The sequence below is a fragment of the Nelumbo lutea genome, chromosome 4 (assembly GCF_056320005.1).
Source record: "Nelumbo lutea isolate HS-2025 chromosome 4, American lotus-T2T, whole genome shotgun sequence".
NCBI lineage: Eukaryota > Viridiplantae > Streptophyta > Magnoliopsida > Proteales > Nelumbonaceae > Nelumbo > Nelumbo lutea.
In genome coordinates, this window is record NC_142687.1 from 10,671,403 (window position 1) to 10,686,189 (window position 14,787).

The 14,787-nt window shown below is 42.2% G+C and overlaps 1 protein-coding gene across 1 annotated transcript in view; it reads right to left on the reverse strand.

The window, feature by feature from the left end:
* Positions 1-13,775, reverse strand: part of PDF1B (peptide deformylase 1B) — a 30,569-nt gene extending 16,794 nt beyond the window's left edge. The window contains exons 1-4 of the mRNA XM_088982473.1: positions 13,456-13,775; positions 13,013-13,151; positions 12,389-12,581; positions 11,462-11,572 (exon numbers count right to left, since the gene is read on the reverse strand). Of these exons, the coding sequence (XP_088838599.1) occupies positions 11,462-11,572; positions 12,389-12,581; positions 13,013-13,151; positions 13,456-13,675 (663 nt within the window). The 5' untranslated portion in view covers positions 13,676-13,775. The remainder of the gene's footprint in view (positions 1-11,461; positions 11,573-12,388; positions 12,582-13,012; positions 13,152-13,455) is intronic.
* Between the last annotated feature and the right edge of the window lie 1,012 nt (positions 13,776-14,787).

Genomic DNA, 14,787 nt, shown 5'->3' on the forward strand with positions numbered 1-14,787 from the left:
TAAATAGACCTGACTCTTACTAGACTGACTCTTAGACTCTGTGACTGTAAGACCAGCCTTATTCTCTAATATGTAGAGCCCATCCACCATACGTCCTCTACCGATCGTCTTCCCTAAGGCTAGATCCTAGATCATACAGTAAGAAAGGAAAAAGGTCATTGAGTATTTTAAGGAATTAGTGATACTACTAACAAAGAACAAATTAATAGGAAATTTCGGAACATGTAAAACATTAGATAGGGTGAGGCCAAAGGGAAGAGAAATTGATCATTGACCAGCTATGGTAGAGTATGATCCATCAGCTAGTCTCACCTTGCCTCTTCCAGAGAGGAGGTGATAGGTCTGGAAATAAGAGGACTTACCAGTCATATGTTTAGACGCTCTATAATCAATTATCCAAGGAGAGTCGGGGGAACGGGACGATACATGGAAAGCTATGACAGAGTTACCTAATGTAAATGCAAATGAAGTTGAGGGAGGAGCATCCATCTAACGAATTACCCTACCATAGAGCTCTAAATGGTCACAGAAGGAATTAATAATATCTTCCCTTGGGTCAGAACCAGAGGTGTGTGTCTGAGTCACAGTAGTAATAGGGGGCTGATTCTCTTGAGTAACCATGTTTGGCATAGTGTGCTTTCTTGTACCTTGCTATCCCGACTTCTTATTCAGATCTGAACCTTGCTTCTTACTCAAATCCTGAGCCCATTTTGGCTTCCCATGAAGATCCCAGCATGTATCTCAGGTGTGTCAGGGTTTCTGGCAATGAGTACACCACAGTTTGTCTTTGTCATCCACCATTTTTTGAAAGTCCCTCTTCTTAAAGATATTCCTTTTACTTTCCTCTAACTATACTAATGCATAAACTTCCTGGATAGATGGAAGATCCTTGCTGCCTAGGATATAGACTCTGATAGATTCATAAGCAGGATTCAAGCCATGGAGAAAAGCAAACATCCTTTGCTGGGAAACAAGTTTCTTGTACGATTTTGCATTTTCATCACACTTCCAGTCCACACTCTGATAATGATCTAACTCCTTCCAGATAGAGGTTAAGTCTGAATAGTACACAGAAAGACTCCTCTCCCCTATTTACAAGTGGATGATTCTACCTATAATAGGCAGATTTTTGCATAGTTACGCAGCTCAGAATAGGTTTATTTTGCCTGTTCCCAAATCTCATAAGTTGTTTCATCCCACATAAAGTTCCTTCTCACTTGAGGTTGCATACACACTAAAAGCCAAGACATGATCATGCTGTTTTCCTGGTTCCATTTGTCATACTCAGCACTCCCAGAATTAGGTCATTTAATTCTCCCATTTATATACCCTATCTTTCCCCTTGCAGTAATGTATAACTTGATCCCTCTCGACCATTCTAAATAATTTAAGCCATTCAGGGGAATAACAGCCATAGGAAATGATAGATCCACACCCCCACTCATTCCATTCTGCATTGAGGAAACATCGGATGTGGCAGAATTTTCACCACTCATGATTACAGATCACTCTTAAAGTGGGCACAAAACCTTAAAAAAAAGCAGTCTAACACCAAGGAAGAAAACATCTCCTTTTTCCTTTTGAAACTCAACTTTTGTAGTAAAAAAAAAGTGTTGTTACAGCACTAACAGGTCATCCCTTGACCTACAGAAACAAAAAATAGCTGTTGTACAGCACTAACAGGTCATCTCTTGACCTACAGAATCAAACATGGCTGTTGTTGCAGTACATATAGGTCATCTCTTGACCTATGCATCAAATATAGTTGCTGTCGTAGCATGTACAGGTCATTCCCTGACCTACAAATTCATCATAATGGCTGCTGCCGCAGCATACAAAGGTCATCACCGACCTACAGCCTACACAGGGATCAGCCGATCCCACAAATAAGGAAAGAAAGAGGTGTTGATCACCTCACATCCAACCAGCAGTCCTAGTACAGGTTCTGTCCTGGCGCACGACCAGAAAAAAAAAAAAAAGGAGGAGAAAGGGAGAGAAGTTACTTCAGTGCTTGTAGAAAAAAATTGGATCTTCAATAACCCAAACAGTAGCTGGTGAAGGCAGATCTGATAGTCTGATGCGAAAGAAATTCACTTGATCTCTCCTTTCAGATCTGATAGTCCCGCTCTGATACCATGTTATACAGGAGAGAAGAAGAGAGGAAGAGAGAAGAGAGAAGAGAGAGGAAAGAAGAGAGGAGAGATTTGAGAGTCAAAAGCTGATATTGGCGGCGCCAGATTTTAGTATTTATACTAGGCGACGACATAAAAAATAAAAGAAAAGTACAATAGTACCCCTGCGGTACTATACTTAAAGAACACCAACTTTTAACATCATCATAATAGCAATGCTAGATTATTAGCATCCAGACTAAACATCCTGTTCCAATGGGCGTCACATCTTCAAGTTATTTAACCAATTCTATAGTAAGGGAGGAGTTGGAGGGCAGGGATTGAGTTTACTGGGGGGGTCTTTCCTCTGAGGCTATTCTTGAAGGACGCTTCAAGAATGAACAGTTAATGTGCACAGAGAATGCTCTTTTCCCTACAAAATGTACTTAAGTGAGAAATATAATCTATTAAAAACTTTTTGTATAGGTTTATAATGTTAAAGTTCAATAAAATAATTAGTATTTAATAATTCATAGATGTGTCCATGAATCTGATGTGGGCGCCGACAGCAGCAGTAGTAATTTAGTGTTCTCATCCTATCTTATCTATTCAGTATTCTTACCTTATCTGCTTTCAATAGCAGGGATTAGTAGGAGTCTTATCTATTCAGTTATCTTATCTTATCAGTTCAGTAGGATAGATTAAGGGAGTCTTATCTTATCTAATTACAGTTCTTATCTTATCTTATCAGTTCAATAGGATAGATTATGGAAGTCTTAGCTTAGCTTATCAGTTCAGTCTTATCTTATCAGTTTAATAGGATAGAGTAGTAGATTAGCAAGGAGTCTTCCTACAAGTAGGATTCTACCTCTTGTAATTTCCTATTTTAAGGAGATGATATTATTCAATAAACATATCGAAAATTTCAGTCAAGAAAGAGAGCAAGGAAAGTTAGGTGATCTCTTGGACAAATCACCATTAGGGCGCCAAGATATATTCATCAAGAGCAGGGAGGAACAAGGGAAAACAGGAGGTTTTCCCCATGAACCGACTCATGACGAGATCCTATTCGTGGGCCCATAACAATTTGGTATCAGAGCAAGGAGGTGTGCGAGATCGAGGACGACGTCCAAGAATTAAGGCACTTGATGGAGTTGTACTTTTCCAACAAGGAAAGGAACCCGGAAGGGGCTGCAACCACAATCGACCGCCGACCAGACATGGCAGAATCGTCCAGCGAGCAGCAGGTCATTGCCCTAGTGCAGGTTAGCAACACCCAGAATGCTCCGATTAAGTAGGAATCTGGTGTCATCGAGGATTCCATCGACGAGAGTTCAAAGAATAAGATCAACTACTCCAAGGTCGTCATCGCTAGTGAAGGAGCTTGTATGCCTCATGTTGTGGCTGCAAATGTTGCAAAAGAGAGTTTGTTAGCTGCAATCAGATCAGATCCTAGGGCTGCACATATCTAGGTGAATCTTGCTAATGCATACTATTTGGCTGGTGATCATAGAAGTGTTGGAAAGTGCCTGGAGAATGCAACAAAACTGGAGCCTAATTGCATGTCAACTCGATATGCTGTTGCACTTCATCGTATCAAGGATGCAAAAAGGTCTCAGGATCCCACTGAACAACTTTCATGGGCTGCGAATGAAATGGCTTCAATACTCAGAGAAGGGGACTCTGCAACAATTGAGCTTCGAATAGCATGGGCAGGACTTGCCATGGTTCACAAGGCTCAGCGAACTCTGTACGCACTAAAGCATGCAATAGAAGAGGATCCAGATGACGTTGTTCAGTGGCACCAGCTTGGCCTTCACAATCTTTGTACTCTACAGTTCAAGACATCTCAGAAGTACCTTAAGGCTGCAGTTGCCCACGGCAAAGAATGCAGTTATGCATGGTCAAATCTTGGTATCTCACTGCAGCTATCTGAGGATGAACCCTCTTCATTGGAGCCCGATCCAGGAGGGCAAAATCATTCCACCTATCCGGGATTCCTTTGACTGTGTTTCAAGACACCCATCCCGAATTCGAGCTTGAGGACAAGCTCGTAGTCTAGGAGGGGAGTAATGATGTGGGCGCCGACAACAGCAACAATAATTTAGTGCAGCAGCAGCAGTAATTTAGTGTTCTCAGCAGCAACAATTTAGTGTTCGCATCCTATCTTATCTATTCAGTATTCTTACCTTATCTGCTTTCAACAGCAGGGATTAGTAGGAGTCTTATCTATTCAGTTATCTTATCTTATCAGTTCAGTAGGATAGATTAAGGGAGTCTTATTTTATCTAATTACAGTTCTTATCTTAACTTATCAGTTCAGTAGGATAGATTATGGAAGTCTTATCTTATCTTATCAGTTTAATAGGATAGAGTAGTAGATTAGCAAGGAGTCTTCCTAAAAGTAGGATTCTACCTTTTGTAATTTCCTATTTAAGGAGCTGATATTATTCAATAAACATATCGAAAATTTCAGTCAAGAAAGAGAGCAAGGAGAGTTAGGTGATCTCTTGGACAAATCACCATTAGGGCGCCAAGATAGGTTCATCAAGAGCAGGGAGGAACAAGGGAAAACAAGAGGTTTTCCCCGTGGACCGACCCGTGGCGAGATCCTATTCGTGGGCCCATAACAGAATCTTTGGTTTTTCATCTTGCCAAGTCAGATTCCTGAACATGTATTGGGTTCTGATTCTCATGACTATGTCCATGCAACATTGCTCTGTAGTTTTTGGGAAAGCTTGTTGCTTGTATCTCTTTCTTTCAGCTAAAGAAGTTTCCATTATCAATCAAAAGTTAAACTTGATGAATTTTGACCAAAATGAGAAAAATTCTTGATTGAATCGCCCATTGAACAGAAATCCCTGATAATACCAAAAAGATCACCTCTTTTTAACTTTTGTGAATTCTTTGCAAGCGTAGAAGAAGACAATAGTTTCACTTGTTTAAAATCAAACCCATAAATACTGATAGATATTGTTTAAAAACAATTAACATAGTTTTAGTTTTACAGAATGAAGTAAATTCACATTATCATCACCATCATCCAAGCCTTATCTCAAGTTCCCAACTATATGGGGTTGGCTACATGAATCCTGTTTCACCAGTTCATTCAGTTTAATGCCATATCCTTTCTTAATTTATTGGTGCTTAAATCATTTCTTACTACTACTCATATCCTTTTTGGTCTACCCTCTTGCCCTCCTAGCCCCTTCAACTTGTAACAAATCACTTCTTCTTTCGGGTGATGTTAATTATATCCACATATGCATACAAAATATCATCCACATACAGAACACCTTCATGAGTACGTGGTTGACATTGGAACCTGGTTGGTGGGTTTGGTCTGAACTTTTTTGGGGGGCAAGGGGGTTAGGAGGGAAAAGCTGCCGATTGGTTTGTATATTTCATTTGTGGGTGTTGCTTGTTCTTTGTTCCAGGGATGGCTAGTGCCAGGTTCTGTGCATGGGGTTTGGTGATCACCAGAGTTTTTGCACAATGTTAGCGTAGGGGTATTTTTGTCTTTATACCTAGATTAATGTTGTTGATCTGTAATGTTGTGTTGGAACAAGTGCCCTTAACTTAAGTAAGGGCACATAGGTCTTTTCAGTTATGTTTTAATAATAATATAAATACTTCCTGGCCGACTGGGAGAAGTCAGGTTGACTCTTTCAATTCGAACCAGAATTCTCTCTTCTCTCTTTCTCTCTCTCTTTCACCTTTCTTCTTCTACATAACTGATCTCAAACAAGCAGAACTCTAAGGCGGACCTGAATTATAACATGGTTTCAAAGCAATTTGAATCTGCCTAGATTTCAGCTTGCCCAGGTTTCTATTCTCTACGCACCCTATCTAGGGTTTTTCCTTTTTTTCTGTGTTCGATTGGAGATAAGGGAAAGGGCTGAAAAGGAGTGATCGCCCTCTTCCCTTGGAGGTTTCTATGCCTCCAATCAAATTGTATGTGGTCGATTGCTGTGATTTCTGAGATCGCCCTCTCCTAGTAGAGGAAGAATAGAGGGTTGAACTGTGTGTGCAATGGCTTTCGTGTGTGGTTGTCGTGTGTGGACTGATTTCTTGCTCGTATTGGTGTTACTTCAGTGATAAGGTAAGTGATTTCAGTGCATGATATCTGTTATGGATTAAATAGGAAGTGTGTTTTAAACCATATGCTAGGGTTTCAGACAGTAATGTGCTAGGGTTTATGCTGGTTTCTTTGTGCATTTTGAAGGAAGAGATATGATCATATAGTGGTGAGATTTCAGGTAGTTGTAGGAGTAGGGTTTGTGGTGTGAGCACACTTTTCAGCAACAACAAGTGCTGAAATCAGTGTGACAGGTGTGATCTAGGGTTTGTGTTGTAAAAAGCACACATTCCAGCAACAATAAGTGTTGCAATCAGTGTGACAGGTGTGACCTAGTGGTGTGTAGTGTGCAGATCTCAGTGATAATAGAATTCAGCAAGTGTGCAGAACCGGTGATAACATAATGGGAGATAATAATGATTATAAACCTAGTGTGATGGTGCCTACAGACTACCTAAATGTTCAGATGACCTCCATTAAATTAAATGGAGAAAATTATGTGCCTTGGGCTAAATCCGTTGAAGTCTTTCTGAAGGCAAAGAAGAAGGTAAAACACATCAAAGAGGAGAAACCCTCCTCTGACTCTCACGAGTATGAAGACTGGGAGCAAGAGGATGCTCAGATCATCACATGGTTGTGGAACAATATGGAACCCAGGATTAGTGTGAACTTCATGTTTCTTGATACTGCCAAAGATGTGTGGGACCATGTGAAGAAATTGTATTCGGGGCAGGACAATACAACCAGAGTTTATCAGCTTTATCAAGAGTACTTTAACCTGCAACAGGGCAATCAGAGTCTTGAGGAGTACTATGCCAACATGAGGAACATACGTAATGAGTTGAATGTCTATCATCCTCACACTTCTGATGTCAAGATTCAGCAACAACAGAGAGAGCAGCTTGATGTGACTAGATTTTTTGTGGGACTAAAGTCTGAATATGAACCAGTACGGGCTCAGATATTAGGAGGATCAGCTCTTCCATCCCTAGAAGAGGTATTTGCTCGACTCCGGAGGATTTCTATCGGATTTACTGAGAACTCTAATATCTCAAATAGATCTGCCTTTGCTGCATCGAGAGGCCGTGGTGTTAGAGGTGGAGCTAGGGGAGCTCAGTCTGGCCGTGGTGGTGGTAGTGGTTCTGCGTATGGCCGAAGTGGCAATGGTGGGTCTACTCATAATCGTGGTGGTGGTCGTACTGGGGGCAGAGATTCAGGGGGAGCCCGTGGTAGAGGACATAGCTCAACCCGAGGAAATGCACTCATTGTGGTATGGATGGACATACCATCAACTATTGTTATGATCTACATGGTCCTCCCTCAACCTGGGCCAATCATGCCGCGACCGATGACTCAAGTTCCAATTTTAGACAGGAGAATCATTCATCTTATCAAATGCCTCCTACATCCACAGATGGTCCCATGAAGGAGATGGTGAGTGTTCTCCGTGATGAATATGAGAGGTCTATCCAATCACAGCAGAACACGGCGACTTTTGCTCACTCAGGTATGGCTTGTCTGGCATCTACACCCAATCCCTGGATCGTTGACTCTGGAGCCTCCGATCACATGACTGGAACTCCAGGTGTGTTTTCCTCCTTATCTCATTGCTCAACATCACAATCTGTCACCCTTGCTAATGGTTCTACATCCTCAATTTGTGGTGTTGGTAATGTTGACCTAGATCCTATATCCCTCTCATCAGTTCTGTATGTTCCTAAATTGCCTTTTAACCTTATGTCTGTTAGTAAGTTGACCAAATCACTTAACTGCTCCATTACCTTTTATCCTTCTATGTGTCTTTTTCAGGATCTCAAGACGATGATGAAAATTGGTGGAGGGCATGAAGCAGGTAGACTGTATTATCTTGACGGTGGTGATGGTAGAACTTCAACAGCTCTCCAGTCATCTCTTTTTCCTCTCCAATGGCACTGTCGATTTGGTCATCCGTCACTAAAAGTCTTGAAGTCCTTGGTTCCGTCCTTGAGTCAGCTTTCTGTTTTAGATTGTGAGTCGTGTCAGTTTGGGAAACACCATTGTGTTCTCTTTAGTTCTAGGGTTGATAACCGTGTGTCGAGTCCTTTTTCTTTAGTTCATTCAGATGTTTGGGGTCCTTATAAAGTGATGTTATATAATGGATACAGATATTTTGTCATTTTTGTGGATGATTTTTCAAGGATGACGTGGCTCTATTTAATGAAAGAAAGAAGTGAATTGTTTACCATTTTTCATAAATTCTATGCTGAGATTCGTAACCAATTTGGTACCCACATTAAAGTTTTTCGTTCTGATAATGGCCGCGAATATTTATCCTCATCATTTCAGGAATACCTGGACCAACATGGCATTATACATCAGACCTCGTGTACCTACACCCCACAACAAAACGGGGTGGCTGAGAAAAAGAATCGCCATCTCCTTGAAACAGCAAGATCCCTCATGCATCACATGCATGTTCCCAAACCTTTTTGGAGTGATGCAGTGCTTACCTCTTGCTTTCTGATTAATCGGATGCCCATGTTCATCCTTGATGGTCATTCTCCGTTTCAGGTCTTGTTTCCCACTTTGTCTCCGTTCCCTCTTACCCCGAGAGTTTTTTGGTGTGTCTGCTTCGTCCATAATCTGGGTCCCGGGAATGACAAGTTCGATGCTCGTTCTCTCAAGTGCATCTTCCTTGGCTATTCTCAGACCCAAAAAGGGTATAGGTGTTACCATCCTGGTTCTCAACGGTCCTTTGTGTGTGCTGATGTCAGTTTCTTTGAGTCTACTCCGTTCTTTTTGGGGTCCGGTGATGCTTCTTCCTCCTCATCACCTCCTCTTCCACTTTCCATTGTCGATCCTCCTTCCTTTGTTCCAGTCGTGACCAAATCCTTGCCTCCGGTGCCACCACCTGTTGAACGCCCACCTATCCGTCATGTGTATACACATCGCCCACGCGCACCAGCTACTACTCCGGCTACATCTCCGTCGACGGATCCGGCACCAGACCCGCACTTAGCATCTGAGCTTGATCTACCCATTGCTTTGCGGAAAGGTAAATGTATTTGCACCCTTCATCCCATTTCTAATTATGTTTCTCTTACTCACCTTTCCGCTTCCCATCGCCAGTTTGTTACCCTGTTATCATCAGTTATTGTTCCTAAAGATGTCCAGGAAGCCCTTGCCTCTCCAGGGTGGTGACGTGCCATGGAAGAAGAACCCTCTGCCCTTCATCATAATCATACTTGGGACCTCACTGCTCTTCCTCCTGGGAAGCAAGCCGTTGGTTGTAAATAGGTTTATATGGTTAAGTATCTACCTGATGGTAGTGTTGAACGCCTGAAAGCGCGATTAGTTGCAAAAGGGTACTCCCAAACCTATGGTGTTGTGATCTCTCTTGCAGCCATGTATGAGTGGCCACTATATCAGCTTGATATCAAGAATGCATTTTTGCATGGTGACTTACTCGATGAAGTCTACATGGAGCAACCTCCAGGGTTTGTTGCTCAAGGGGAGGATGGTAAGGTGTGCAGACTAAGGAAGGCTATATATGAGTTTAAACAGTCTCCTCGAGCATGGTTTGGTAGGTTCGATGAGGTGGTAAAGAAGTTTAGTATGAAACAGTGCAAAATTGACCATTCTGTATTTAGTCATGACTCTCCGGGAGGAAAAATACTGTTGGTGGTGTATGTAGATGATATTGTTATTACTAGGAATGATAACATTGGTATTGACAGGCTGAAGACTTATCTGCAGGATCACTTTCAAACAAAGGATCTGGGTAAGCTGAAATACTTCTTGGCGATAGAGGTAGCGAGATCCAAGTATGTTATTAACCTGTGCTAGAGGAAGTATGTGTTTGATTTGCTAGAAGAAACAGGCTTGTTGGGTGCCAAACTAGTTGAAACACCCATGGACACAAATACCAAGCTAAGCAGTAATATGGGTGAAGTGTTTGAAAACCCTGGCAGATACCGACGACTTGTGGGCAAACTGAACTACCTAACCATTACCAGACCAGACATATCATTTGCGGTTAGTGTGGTAAGCCAGTTCATGCAAAAACCTCTGATTTCTCATTGGAATGCAGTTCTGAGAATTGTGAAGTATCTAAAAGGGGTTCCGGGTCGCGGTCTGATATACAAGAGTGGGGGAAAAGTTGAAATAGAAGGGTATTCTGATGCTGACTGGGCCGGTTCTATGTCTGATAGGCGGTCTACTATAGGCTATTGCACGTTTCTGGGAGGTAACCTGGTGATATGGAAAAGTAAGAAGCAGACGGTTGTGGCAAGAAACAGTGCAGAAGCAGAATATAAGGCTATGGCGCACACCGCTTGTGAATTAGTGTGGCTAAGGAACATTCTACAGGAAGTAGGGTACAACATTAACACTCCAATGAAGCTCTATTGTGATAATTAGGTTGCAGTTTATATCTCCTCTAATCCAGTGTTTCATGAAAGAACCAAGCACATTGAGGTTGACTGTCACTTTGTGAGGGAGAAGGTGCTGAATGGAGAGCTAGACACTACACAAGTTAATACAAGAAATCAGTGGGGTGACTTATTTACAAAAGGCTTTAGTCGAGGAAGAGTGGACTACATATGTAACAAGCTGGGAGTATATGATATATACTCACCAGCTTGAGGGGGAGTGTTAGCGTAGGGGTAATTCTGTTTTTATACCTAGATTAATGTTGCTAATTTGTAATGTTGTGTTAGAACAAGTGCTCGTAACTTAAGTAAGGGCACATAGGTCTTTTCAGTTATGTTTTAATAATAATATAAATACTTCCTGGCCGACTGGGAGAAGTCAGGTTGACTCTTTCAGTTCGAACAAGAATTCTCTCTTCTCTCTTTCTCTCTCTCTTTCACCTTTCTTCTTCTACATAACTGATCTCAGACATGCAAAACTCTAAGGCAGACCTGAATTATAACACATAATTTGTTTTTTTTTTTTTTGAGGGTGGGCCTTGGCACAACGGTTGGGTTGCTCCATTGTGACCTTGGTGACCAGGGTCCAAATCTTGGAAACAACCTCTCTGTATGTGAAGGAGTAGCATACATCTTTGAAAGTGATCCGGTCTGCCTTATGTCTTTTTTTTTTTGGTAATGGCATTGATCGTGTTAAGTTTGTTGTTTACTGCCCCACACTAGTTCCTCTTTTTGTTTTTGTATGTATGCATAATGTATTTTCTTTATTTTTTTATTTTTTTTTATGAATTTCTTTATCTTTTTATTATCTTTCATCATTTAAAAAACAACGATAAAAAGAATAAAGAGATGAAGAAAATGACCTGCAAATGATCAAATTCATGTTGGAAAACCCGTGAAGGAAGGCCTGATAAGTTAACTGTAAACCTTGCACCAGTAATATCCTGAGCATCAACCTTCACGGATTCTGGTCTCTGCAAAAAAGAGAATAGTGAACAATGTGAATCATTCTCATAGAATTGGGTTTTTCTATCATAGATGGTAAAAGAATTTATATTGCTATAAAGAGGGTGTGAATCCCTCAAAAAAAAAAATTTACACGCAATCAGTAAGGATATGTATACATCAAGGTTTAAAATATCGATACAGCCCGATACGCCCCTTTTTTTTAGTTTTTTCTTCGAAACTTGTTCAGGGGGTCAGTTTAAGGCCCATCTACCCCATGAAATACGTGGGACCCCGAAACACCTTGTGTAGGGGCGTATCAGAGGGGCCCCAATATGATACATATCGGCCGTATGCCCCAATATGTGATGAAATTTTGACATCCAATATACAGGTGATCTAGCTGTAAGTATTGCCCAGAAGATCAATAGCCAGACAAAAGAAACGGTTGGGATAACTAAAAAATGATACTGTACCATTGATTAGTTAAGATAGATGCAGGTACAACAAGAGGTTGAGAGTTAACAAATCAGTTAGAAAACTTGAGCATAGCCTCTGCTATCTCACCATACTCTGTTACAACTGAGCCCAAAACATTTGTTTTCTAGTAACCCCTTATTTTGATAACCCATCAGCCAAACTATTGGCTGATCTTTGTACCCATTGTATTTCCAAATGCCCTGCATAGTCCACAACTGAGGATCCAAGTCTGTGTTTGTGCTTGTCCCTCTCTGAAGAGGGATGTCTTCCAGGCTACTAAAAGTGGATTTCAAACTAGGAAAAGAACTGCTAAAGGAGAAATGAAAAGAAAAAAAATAAAAATGAATTCAGCAGTTAAGTAATACCTCTACGTCTGCATAAATGCCTGGAAAGGATAAGCAACCTTCATTGAAAAGCACTGTTTTTTTGGAATATTTGTAAACTTTTGGGTTTATAAGAACAATTTCCTCCCCTTCACCACGTTCACCAACAGGATTAAAAACCATGAGTCGAATACTGAGTCCTACTTGTGGTGCTGAGAGCCCAATGCCATCAGTTCTGTACAACAATTAACAATGGGTGTTCACACTGTAGATATCACACATTTTTATAAGCATATTCTGAAATACATTGCATATCCTATGGTTTGAGAATTTCATTAGGTCCTTGTCCTGTTTGATGGAGTTAAGCAAACCGAATGGAAAAACGCCCACCCCCATCCCCAAAATAAATAAATAAAAAGAACAGGAAATAACCAGGGGAGGGCGCAAGAGTTCAGATACCCACCACAACCACCCCTAGCAATTTGCTCAAAATCACTGGAAGACCTTTTTTTTTATCGTTTCATTGCTGGACCATCTCCAACCCTTGTTCCAAATAATTGTGCCGTGTCTTTTATGCTTGTTCAAGGCCCATGTATTCATGTTAAACAAAGAGTAAACAATGCCTTGGTGTAATAGGTAGTAGGAAAGGGAGGGGGAGGAACTTACTTGTACATTACATCAAACATCTCATCAACTAGCTTCTTCAAATTCTCATCAAATGTATTGATACGCTTGTTTCTCGCTCGCAGTATCGGATCAGGATACTCCACTATTTTAAGAGGTGTCTCGAATGAGAGATCAGCGGCTACGACCATACAAGATTATCAAGGATTCAGAACTTACAAATTTCATTCTAGAGTGTCGAGGTAAGCATATTAAAAACAAATAAAACTAAACGAACGAAAAATTAAAGAGTTTACACTGCTCCGGGGTTTAATTAACAAGAAAATTTGAAAGCAAAAAAAAACGTTTACAACGAACATCTGAAGACCAAGACGAGAGAGCAAGAATATAAATAAAATCGCATATAACATAACCGAGAGAGTATAAGCACATGATATCGATTGGAAGCTGCAGACAAGCGCTTGTAGAATGTTACTTTTACTTACGAGAAGCTACCTCGTCCTCTCTAACTGAAAAGCCTCGTCTGGCCTGCACGGAAACATCCATTAATGGAGGCCTGTGCAGGACGTTGGAGTAGCCAAGTCGGCCGGTGGAAGAAAGATGATAAAAGCAGCGCAGACTAGCAGACAACCTCGCATGTCGGCAAAGAACAGGAGCTAATGCATAAGATAAGGACGAGGACTGGAGCCAAGTAGCACAGGCCATCACCACAAAGGAATAGCAGAGGGAGTCGAGTCGACTCGCCCCGCAGAATTCGTTGTGGAGGGAGGAATCACAGGAAATGCTCCAAAAAGGCGGTTTAATTGCGGTCAATGTTGCAGATATAGCATTAGAAATAGAAGCGATCAGAAACCGGGTTAAACCGGTTGGAAATAAAACCGTTGGCTGGTTAAAGAGAACTGATGTAACCGTTTTCGGCCACGTACCAATATTTTGTGATGTAAAATTTTTTGGCTAAGTACCTCGTTATTTGACCCGGTGGTGGCGTGCCTTAGTGATGAGCTACTTGGTGGTGAACTGCCTACTGGCGAACTGCTCAGTGGAGAACTGCCTAAGGGCGAAATGCCTGGCGGCAAATTGCCCGGTGGTGAACTGGCTGGTGGCGAACTGCCTGGTGGCAAGCTCCCTGGTGGCGAATTGCCTGGTGGCGAACTGCTTGGTGGCGAACTGCTTGGTGGTGAACTGCTTGGTGGTGAACTGCCCGGTGGTGAGCTGCTCGGTGGTGAATTGCCTGGTGGCGAACTGCCTGGTGACGAACTGCTTGGTGGTGAACTGCCTGGTGGCAAGCTGCTCGATGGCGAACTGCCTGGTGACGAACTGCTTGGTGGTGAACTGCCTGGTGGCGAACTGCCTGGTGGCGAACTGCCCAGTGGCGAGTTGCTTGGTGGCGAACTGCCTGGTGGCGAGCTGCTCAGTGGCAAACTGCCTGGTGGCGAATTGCCTGGTGGCGAACTGCTTGGTGGCGAATTGCTTGGTGGCGAACTGCCTAGTAGCGAACTACCTACTAGGCGGCCGATGACTTAGAGAATGCTGGAGCTCCCTGGTGCGGCGCAATCCGACTGCCCTCAGCATGAGGTGGTCTTCTTTCCTTTGTAGGCAGCGGGAGCTGAGGGACCTGCGAGAACTTCATCTTTTCCTCCTCTTTGTAGGTGGCGGGAGCTGAGGGACCTGCGAGAACTTCAACTTTTCCTCCTCTTGGTAGGTGGCGGGAGTTGAGGGACCTCCGAGAACTCCATCTTTTCCTCCTCTTCGTAGGCGGCGGGAGCTGAAAGACCTGCGAGAACTGAATCAGAGGTCTCGGGGGTATTTTCCCGGTG